Below are 11,572 nucleotides of genomic sequence, written 5' to 3' on the forward strand. Positions count from 1 at the left end.
GTACTTTTTCGGATTAATTTTATATTTAAGAACGTAAATAATCCAACGAGTTTTCACATTCTCCTCATAAATACATGTTGGCTGCTCCCTTTCTTGACCCCTCCATAATTTCTGCGTGTAGTACCAACTCTTATGTATGTCCTCACTTGACGACACTAGCCAAGCTATAAATCTTATCTTCAATTAAACGTTTAGGAATCCGGACCTGCTCAGCGATTTTCATCAATAGGAAGTCAACGGCATGGATCACTTTGTTTACCCGAAACCAATCGTCTCTATGTACACACGGTAGTGCGAGCTAGCAGTACCATCAAGGCAAATTGTCTGGGAATGGTGTGGCTTGATCCTGCTTTGGTCATTTTGAGTTTTGATGACGGATCTTTACTATTGAGAATAGCTAAATTATCACGTCTAGGAGTTTGAACGTACGTTAATGGGCGTAGTGCTTTTAAAATAACATAAAACTTATTGTGTCTTTTGTACACAGCAACAAAAAAGATTATTTTCCAAGTCAGACCTTCGAGAGGGACGTTAGGTATTGATGTTGAACAGCGTTGCCTATACGAGAAGGTGTGAAACACTGGTTGTGCCTGCACTTCACTTGTTAATTTCACGACGGGCCAGAAGCGGCGGCACGACATTTTAGTTGACGAGATCTGAAATCTAGATCCTCTAAAACGTTATTTCCTGCATTCGGAGGGGCAAATTTTGCTGACACAAAAGGTTTCAACTTGAAGGGGCGACACCCCCGTCCGATGCCGCCACCACTGAGGGCCGAATTGTTTTAGAGATGTGAGACTGCTATTTTATGTCAGGTCAACAAACTTTCAAAGTGCTAGTATAAATGCATTAAACATGTAAAATAACGACAGAACTCATTGTTTTTCTTGCAAATACGTGAAGCAACTTAAAATCAGGCAATATATGCTGGAAATATCAAAATGAATTTAACGCTGGTTAAAATATTAATGGTTTTATAGTGCTTTAAAAATCTCGCAAAAAGTCAGTTCACGACAGAAACGTGAAAACGTTGGCACAAATTCAAAATTGAATCACTGTTCCATAAACTAACGTAATTCGCCTACAGGAAAACAAGTAGAACTGCTGTGAACAATAGTTTATATTTAAGGCACATATATTAGCCTGTGATACACAACATCCTGCGTTCTCACTGAACTGCTGTTATGTATGACCTTGGAGTTCCGGTCAGGCATCACGTGACACGCCAGCTGTACCATGTCGCCCTACAAACGGTTGTTCACTGGTGCTGCAATCGCTGGAGCTTACCAGAAATTCAGACCAACGTATCCTAAAAAAATTGTTGAGCGAATTATAAACTATCTTGGTCACCAGGTAAACCGATTTCGTATGTCGTTACATTCAATCGAGGCATGGTATAGTTCACGTTCCATGCCTTTGTTACAGTGTGCAGTAGCGTAATCGTATTCTAATCTGGGGCAAATAGAATAGTCATTCGTTTATACAGTAATTCTGATCATCGTCTGATTTAAATTCGATAAACATTTGGCAACTTTAGTTAAAGCAGCATCGCATTACTACATGTACTGTTGACAGATCTGTTGTATATTATACCTATTGCCACATTTCACACTGTCAACAATGATTAGGTATGTCTGACCGCCAATCAACACAAAGGAAATCAAAAAATGCTAATTAGTCAATATGGCTGCCTCTAAAATCTGCAATTTTGGATATTTTTTTCATTTTAGGCAAAAAATCATTAACTAAAGCGCAATTGCATATTAAATTAATGAAAGAATGTAGCCATTTGTTAGACCTGTTAAGGGGATTCCATTATTATCCAGAATTCCATCTTGATCACATGCATAGGGTGTAATATCAGTCCAAAAGTACCCAGTTGCAGGTTGGCAGTGTCGGTTAAGACCACTTACCGAACTGTAACCACTAAACCACCTATTTTGTAATTGTTTGTTTTTAGCCATAACATAGCGGAGGCTTTAAGAGGTAGTACGGCAACATAGTGGGTTGATGGCATGTGGGCAACTGTCCGTTGTCACTCGGTTTGTGTTTTCATTGGTCACTGAGCTTTATTTGTAGTAAAACTACAGAACTTTTTTTTCTGACGAAATACAGCTCATCTGCCACAATTATGCAAATAACATTGTTTATACTTGCAATAAATGTGTACTCATTCCAAACAACTTAATTAATTGTGCTGTAGCAACCCCCTTGTTGAATTCTTAGTGCATGTAAAATAGAAAATACAGTCTGACTGTTATATGACATTCGATTATTTTGTGATAAATTGCCAACACGATTGCCATTATTATGCATTTGTCTTATTCAGACGAATGATTTAGTTGTGATTTAAAGTTAAATGTACAAAATTATATGCCATATGGATGCTATACCGTCATATCAATTGCATGTAAAATACCAAATGGACAGTTCATTCACAAAAAATGTATACATACATGACACAAAATATAGGGTGCTCAGATTAGCACACCCACATGTTTCAACATCCCAATGTTCTAAATATACGCACATACATTTATAAATTATAGATAGACACAGTCACTTTATCAGCTCATATAGAAGAGCAAAAACTGACCTTTATTTATTTATTTATTTATTTATTTATTTATTTATTTATTTATTTATTTATTTATTTATTTATTTATTTATTTATTTATTTATTTATTTATTTATTTATTTATTATGTTTATCTGGATTACTGATCATCATGTCTGTTATGATCATACCTGCAAAAGAACTGTGCCTCTGTAATCTACCAATTTCCTTCCTTCTTCAAACCCATGTCGCACTTTTTTGCCGACAAGGAAAGAGGTCTCTGGGTCGGGCGAATCCGACAGATCACATTCATGATTGACTTATACTTTAACATTACTGGCTAATTCATTCCAGGACAAGTTTACTCTCTTTACCCGCCCTGTTTACGAGAAAAGCTGTAGACCGATTTGTCTCCTGCATCAAGAAACAAGTTTCAATACATTTTTTTCGAAAACGAAGTTGGGCTTTCAGAGCTTGTTCTTTCTCTTTATTTGGGTGCATTGATTCTAACATGGAATCAACTTGACCAATAGTTTGCTAAAGACCATAACAAATTATCTGATGGGTATCTTGTTCAAATTGGACAAGCTTATTTCCCTTCTATTTTGTACTTTGAGCCTCTGTTCTTCCAGAATTGTTTTTCGTCTTCTCTCAATTTCTTCTTTTCTCTTTTGGAATGCAACTTGGAGAGACTTCACTCCCTTCCTGGCAGCAGCAACCAATTTTTCACTTGTCTCATCAACCTGAGATGATAAACCACTGATCAGTCTTGTTTATACAAAACATTGTAGAGACCTCTGAGGCTAATACCGTTATAACGGAAACGCAAGTTGATCAAGATACCCAAACATACTTATTGTGCTTACCAACACTAAGCGTCTGCTCACGGAATTCAGTTGTTATAACTTCATAAAGTCCACCAGGAAGCTGATCTTTAAACTCTTTCTTTAGTAACTTTGCGAGAGCTGGTAACACGGATCCCAGAATCATTCGAATGAGACCATCATATTCTTGACTGTGCATGATGAAAGCATCCTTGTTTACAGCAATATTTTCAAATGAGAAAATAAGGCCCATCATGAAATTCTCCACATTCAAGGCAGCATCCTCAAGAAAATAAACTAATTGTAGGTAATAGTAGTTCATGTCTAGTACATAACATTTTTTAATCTCAAGCAATCTCCATAATGGAGTAGACACAAACTTAGAAATTAAACCTAACGCTCTACAACCAGCAACATAGAAATCTTCATTGAGTAAAGTAAATACACATTCACATTCCAATTTAGTGACTGAATAGACAGAACACTTTTTATCCTAGCATGAAGAAAATAACATGACCAGCATTAGTAAATACAATATTGAACCTATTACCACGATAAGAAACTAAGGGATCATAAATAATTTGTTATCTTTCAAGAAATGTAAGTTTTAAAACTGCGAAAACAGCCCGACTTTTCATCTGCTTCTCTAGCAAATGCGTTACAGGAGAGTCTGACCAAAGTGAGAGTTCATGGTTCATTAGGCATGAAGGATTCACAACCAGCAACTTTGACATAATCTGAACCAAAAAAGGACTTTTCCACCTCCAAAAACGCCTCTGGCATATGAACTAAACTGTGTAGTGCACAGAAACAATTCATAATGGCATCCACATGTTTGCCATTCTCAACATTTAGGTCAGCATAATTTGCCTTAATTTCAGAGATTTCTAGCAGTTTATTGAATTTACACTCAGTAGCTGCTCCATCACTCACAGTGTTGGCAATCTGGCACATGATTTTCCCAGCAGCATTCTAGCAACAAACGGAAGTGTTGTAAAGGTCTACATTTGTTTCTTGGCATCTACGTTTTCCGCCAGTAGTCTTCTCTATCCAGTGCTCGTTTGGCTCGTTTGGATTTCTCTTTAACTCATTCTTTCAAACCCTCTGTCTTCTCACCTTTTTCTGAGAGCTGTTCTTTCACCACTTTCAGTTTTTTTTAGATCTTGTTGTCGCTTTTCAGTTAAAGTAAACACTTCTTTTGCCAAAGAGAGTGCAACACTGCCATAAACTTCTGTTGGCTCAGTTGTGCTGCTTACAGAGAGCATGGCATATCAGGCAATTTTAATGTACTTTGCCGAAAATGGTTCAAATCTTCCAGCCCGGAAACTCTGATTCTATTTTTATTGAACTTTCTAAATGTAGTAATGACACGTGTCACATACTTCTGATATGTTGCAAACGGTATTTTAGATACTTTATGGCAGCTCTGCGACCATTTCGCCCATACTCTTTAAAATGATCCACAACTTTACCATTAGTTAGCGTATCCTCGATACTGACCGGTGCAAACAAATTTGGCTCATTATTTGAAGTGTAATTCCTGTAGTTCATTATCAAACATAATTTATTAACCCTTTCAACCATTACATCTTATAAACACAAATCCATGTGGAGTTCTATTATGCAAATTTTATTACAAATGTAGAGCACAATTGATCCTGCAAAAATTGTTTATACGACAATTCAGGTAAAATATCAACAATAAAAAAAGCAACTGCTACATGTTAAAGTATGCTAATATACATGATTAGGAATTGTTCCTCACATCAAGTATACCATGAAAGTAATATATACAAACATGCATTTACAATGCGAGGATGTTAATTTAGTCACAATAAATAAACTCAAAATAATTCACAGCAATGACCCTTTATAACTCTGTCTCAGACTCACTCGATGTAGCTAAAAAAAGCTGTCCAGTACTGGTGAAATAAAATAAACTGTCAAGCTCCCAATATACTCCTGGTAACAGTGGTTGACATGTACTTAACTTATCATGAACATAAATAACTAAACTAGCACTAATGTCATGAATGCTAACATAGCAGTTTTCCTTAGTATTGGCAAAAATAGTGTCAATAACCACAAGAATTATTTCACACATGCTACTATTCAGCAAAATATGGAGATAGTAAAGTATAGTATGTGTAACTTTGAGATGTGGACTGCAGACAACTGTTGGATCATGTAGTTTAGCTCGCAGTAACGCAGATTAGCATATGTTCCACTGACCATTTGCATTGGAACAAGTGGATAATAATATTGTTCTTGATTAGCAATAAAACAAGATTAATAACTACATGTATACTCATTGATGGCAAAAAATATCGGCTATCATGGTTTCAAAAAATTACCTATTTTTCAGGAAAATAAAAAAAAATAAACGGAATAACGACGACTTGAACTATATGAAAATGATGTCATATCCGGTGAATGATCACGCATGTGAAGAGGCCGCGTATAACTCGAGAATCTCTAAGATGGCGTAGCAGTCGCTGAAATGTTAACTAGGCGACAATTTACAACTTTTTAAGCGGAAAAAACGTTCTCAGAAGACAGATGACTTAAACAAAAGTAAATTTATATATTTTACTATGAATATCGATCAGTTTTACAACTCGTAGTCTTGAGAAATTTATTTAAGCACAATTTTAATTCTGCCTATGTTTCCAGTGGTGGTGGAATAGGGCCCAGCCAGTCTGTTATCGCTACAATGATGGGTGTGTCTCTGTATTTGTTTGACGTATGCCAATACAAATATTTGTAAAGTCTTCGAAAACCTGTCGGTGCTACTCGTTCTGAGAAGCGGTGCATGCTTACTTATCACAAGTGAATTCCAATGAATTTAATTCCGTACAAACTGTAATCGGTTGCAGTTGATACAATTGTAACAATATAGTAAATAAACAATCAATTTAGTTAAAATAATAATGACAAATTGAACACATAAAGGTTATTTATATTTAAGTAATGCTGACGTGCACGCAAATTTCAAAGAATACTCGAATGTTGTAAAAAAAATATTATTAATTCTTTAAGTCCAAATCAACTTTTACTTTCTCCCATAAAATACAAGCTGCATAATTGTTTTTCTTATTTTATAACCAAAATTGTTACCAAGCCAATTGCCCATTATCAAACATTTTTATCAGAAAAATACACAATATAGATTACATGCTCCAGAATTTTTTTCCGAGACAAATTAGGGTGTGTAGAATGTTATAGAATTTCTCTTTCCACAAAATGGTTTCATTCTAAATGTGTGAGTCTTTTGGTTTCTTAACATCATATACAACGTTTGCACGTATTGGGCTTTGCCGTGCATTTTATTTTTGTCACGTCACTCGCTCTCTATTGTATGAAATTCAGTCATTTTCATAAAAATGAATAACTTGATAGTTTACAGTTTCTGATTCAATGCTTTTCGTTCCAAAATAGAAGCCAGGTCCTTATAGTTTGGCCGTTGATGTGGGATGTGGTTCCGGTCAAAGTACTGGTATTCTCGCAAATCATTTCGAGCAAGTCATTGGATGTGACATCAGTGAATGCCAGATACAAAAAGCTATTGACAATAACCTTTCACCAAACGTAGAATATAGGTAAGTTAGCTTATTTTTTCCTGTAACTGTAAAAATAATTTCAAAAGTGTTAGCTAACTGTTAATTAAAATACTTATTACAGAAAATTGAAAAGAAGTGCTTGTAATTGATGATTCATATTTTGTAATTACACCCCTAGTTCGATAAAGCTTTGGGGCTCACTCAAAATGAATTCTGGCACACGAAATATGCCATGCTTAGGAGAGTAGCAGAAAGAAATGGTGTCATTGATAGTCGGATCGGTAATTTAAATGTTTTACTGAACGAAATCAAGCTTACAAACATAATAAAGAAAAACATTGTTTCATGTACAACGTCAACGTCACCAACCGGCAACGCGAGGAACTGAGTACACAGACATCTGACCGTGGTGACGGGCAACCAGAAAACCTTCATGGTAGTTTTCAGGTTCTCTGACCCATCCTTGCGACGCAATTGTACCATACACTCGAGGCAACCCGTGAAGCAACTGTGTTGCCTCCTTATAAAAGTTATAATCACAAGTGGTTAATAACCAGTACCAAATCGGTTAATTCATTCATAATCCAGCACCGAATTACGACATATCAATACAATCATACGTACATTCCAAATCGTTGCTAAGCCTACAGAGCTACTTAAAATCGAAACAACCGTGATGGTTGTTTGGTCGGAGAACAGTGTCGCGATTATATATTCCACGGACAAAAGGAAAAACAATTGTTTGTTTGTTTATTGCCCGAATAAAAAAACGAAAGACCGCGAATCCAAGCTTACAAAGGAAATGAAAAGCGAAGAAAACAACATAAATAGCTACGCGACTTTCAGAGCGGCGTCATGTTCGTTTTTACCACAATAGTCTTACCAGTTCATTAGAATGTTAGTCTAAAATGTTGAAATTGATTTAATCTCTGTTATTTTGTAAAAGGTTAACTTGAAATTGACTTCTGAAGCCTAGCGTTTTTGACCTCGTAAACTGTGATTGTAATTGCGATTTTGCATTGTTCTCTTTACACCTTTCTCGTCGAAAATGAGAAGCAGTGTCTTTTAGCACACGGGAGTTTTTTCTACGCTTTGTTAGACATTTATTCATGTTACTGTTATTTAGTATTTTAAACACGCACGTTGTAGGAAACAAACAGTACCCCTGTATGTACATGTACTATAATATGTACGGATAATAATTTGTCATGTATTGTCCTTTGTTTGGTAGTTTTTTAATGTTTTTTTTATCACATATTACTTTTTGTGGCTGTCCATTACAAAAAAAAAACATTTTTGTTTGTCGGATTTTGCGCACCAAAAGCGTGCTTCCATTTACATACATGATATAAATCCCTCACACACAAAGTAATTGTTGTTTATATGCAAAACTGCCCTCAAAATATAGAAATTTACTCAAGTTCGCCTTGCTCATTAAACTATTAAATTATTTTCACAAATGAGTCTAAGGCCTACCTTTTCTGGTGGCAGATTGTGTTTAATTGCATGTACAATACAAAAACAATATAGAAATGCCAACATAATTATTCCTCTGGGTCCATTTTGAATAGGACACTATATTTTGCGATACATGTATTAGAGTATATCATTGTCATTGGAAATTATGGTAAGACACCTAATAATGCGAACTTAACAAAACCTTACAATGCTTACGATTCACAACCAGAAATCACATCTAAATTGAAGATTCGGGATTATATATTACTTAACGATAAAACAATATATTCAATTGAAATTCCATGCTGATTCACACAGACAATACAACACAAAAGAAATAATAAGTCATGTTTATATTTGTATTTCAGAAATGGAAGTGATAGAAATATACCTGCAGCTGATCATACAGTGGATCTGGTGACGTCAGCACAGGCAGCTCATTGGTTCAATCGTAATCAATTTTATAAAGAAGTTGACAGGGTTTTGAAGTCGAAAGGATGCCTTGCTGTATATGGATATGGATTCTTGCAGTTGGAAAGTAATACAAATGGAAAACAACTACAAAGTATATATGATGATGTGTGTATATTTTAAAAAAACATCTATAACCAAACGATATCTATTGGTAATACAAGAAAGTATTGTGCCCTGTGTTTCTGTACCGTGAAAACATAATTCGTATAAATCACTTTGTATGAGAACTCTAGTAATGCATACAATAGAAAAAGTGTCCTCATTACTTGCATAACACTTTCGAGATGCATAAACCATGAACGTGATGATCATCATTAATTTCAAGAATATAATCAAATTCATAATCTCAAATGTGATTAGAGATATGGAAAACAAATCAGAATGATGGATGATACGTTACTCAACACAAGTCTAAGAAATATTGACACACTTTTTATTCATTATTTCAGTTTTTTTATAAGACATTAGATGGCTTCTGGGGAGATGAAATAAAGCAAGTTGAGCAACGCTATACTCGCTTTACAATGCCGTATGCAGAATCTGAAAGGTACGCAATTCACCCTTTCATAACTAAATGCTTTTTAGTTGTTGTTCACAAATCTTTCAACCCAATTCTTATAGTTTTCTACAACGTGGCTGCCACTATTTGAATATGTAAAATTGTCCCTTTTATACAGGGATGATACTTTTTCAATTGAAATTGACTACAGTGTTGCAGATTTTGTGGGTTATTTAAGTTCCTCTTCAACATACAATGAATATCTAAAAGTGAACCCTGACAAACAACACGTGCTGGTGGAAGTGGAAAAAAAGTAAGTTTAAATGACGTTTCATGTTTAATGAATAAATATTATTAAAAAAATAGTTAAAGTGCATTATCGCGCCATTCAAACAAACCGGTCTCCAAGCATTCATACTCAATCAGACAGAAATTTATATCATTTTGCAATTGATAAATAATATCACACTTACTGCACCAAGCACACAGAGCAAATATATCTCTACAGTATCTTATATTTAATTTATTAAAAAGTATCAAAATAAAAAAATAATCCCCATATGTACCAATAAACAAGCACATACACAGGCAATATAGTTGTATATAACATGAATGATGCAAAATATTTAACCTGAATAATACGTTTAAAAAATACTTTGCTGTAATGTAATGTAATGTAATGTAATGTAATGTAATGTAATGTAATGCAATGTAATGTAATGTACTGTACTGTAATGTAATGTAATGTAATGTAATATAATGTAACTAAACATTTTATACACATTATGGTCATATTACTGATGCGCGCTAGTTTTATTTTTAATTATAATGGATAATTGGCAACTGAGATAATATGTCCAAACAATTATTTCTCGATATACAATCATTGTACATATTTTATTAAACTATGTAATTATGGCGCTTTTGTGTTTAATGTCGTCATTGCTTGAAAGAGTGTTGCTTTTTTTCAAGAACTTGTAGAGCAAATTGTAGTAGAGTTTAGTGGTATAAATATGTTTAGAGAGACTATGTTTGTAATATGGTTATAAATTAAGTTTAAATGTTTTTGTTTTTTTTCAACTTGCAGGTTGATGAATGCAATTGGCAGTGTGGCACCAGCTGAACACACAACAATCCATGTATCATTTCCAGTTTTTTTGTTGCTTTGCAGAAAGTCATAACACCTGTATGATATATATACCTTATACGGTTCAGTAACAGTTTCAGTAGCTATAACATTGTCGGGGCACAGGTCAACATGTGTGTTTGTTACTTATTCTTATGCATTTGACTAACTATCAATGCATTTCTACATTTAGATAGATTCATTTATCTAGTGTTATCTAAAATTATTTAATTTAATTAAAATATATTTTTTATTATCTAATTGGATGAGTATGATTGCAATGAACGATCGTTAGATTATTGCTCATTGCTCAAATTATAAAGATAATCATGTTGTGATAAAACATTTTTAATGTTTTAACATATATTTGAAAAGAAAATGAAATATATTTAATTCAAACCTGTAGTAACGCGCACGGTACGATCCATTGTTTAATTATTGAACTGGAAAGAGTCGTTTGTACCCCACCCCTAACCCTAACTGTAGCCTTATCCTACTCCACGACGCTCCCAAATATATCTTTATTAAGAACACCCAGAGTTATCTAAAGGGGGGAGGACAATTTAGCTTGTGAGTATTGAAACGTAATTTTACTCTTCCTGTGAATATGTGGGGTAATAGTATATGCATGTATCAAACCATAAAAAATGGCGTTATGCGTTATTTCTAGTGACCCGTCCTCGGTTCCTGTTCCTGTCAATAATTAAATATCTATAGACGACAATATTAGCATCTGGGTTAATTTCTCCAAAATACAGGTTACAAAGATTAATAATATATTGTTCTCATTTTTTGACATAAAATGTAGGTACTCTGGCCAAAAAAACGCATGTTGGTCTGCTCGAATTCATATCAAAGCAATGTATACAAATTTGTCAGGCTTTCTCCCATCAGCATTCCCAGCATTTCCAAAAATACACACAGCTTTGAAGTGTCTTGTCAATAAACAAACCTTCACACACAGTTCTAGCTGCTGACATAATTGCAGTACGCCCTCACACAACGCGTTTTAGATGAAACGCAGTAATAGAAAGCCTATTGGCTAACAACAACACTATATATATACTTCGAACGT

The 11,572-nt window shown here is 34.5% G+C and overlaps 1 protein-coding gene across 1 annotated transcript; it reads left to right on the forward strand.

Moving 5' to 3' along the window:
- The first annotated feature begins 1,226 nt into the window (after positions 1-1,226).
- On the forward strand, positions 1,227-10,715 carry LOC144342301 (putative methyltransferase DDB_G0268948). The gene is made up of 6 exons (XM_078005559.2): positions 1,227-1,353; positions 6,819-6,979; positions 8,767-8,977; positions 9,322-9,419; positions 9,550-9,684; positions 10,459-10,715. Exons 1-6 carry the CDS (start codon positions 1,237-1,239, stop codon positions 10,550-10,552), a joined length of 816 nt encoding a protein of 271 aa, XP_077861685.1. The 5' UTR covers positions 1,227-1,236; the 3' UTR covers positions 10,553-10,715.
- Positions 10,716-11,572: the final 857 nt, after the last annotated feature.

This window comes from Saccoglossus kowalevskii, chromosome 15 (genome assembly GCF_978046115.1).
Source record: "Saccoglossus kowalevskii chromosome 15, keSacKowa6.1, whole genome shotgun sequence".
Classification (NCBI taxonomy): Eukaryota; Metazoa; Hemichordata; class Enteropneusta; family Harrimaniidae; genus Saccoglossus; species Saccoglossus kowalevskii.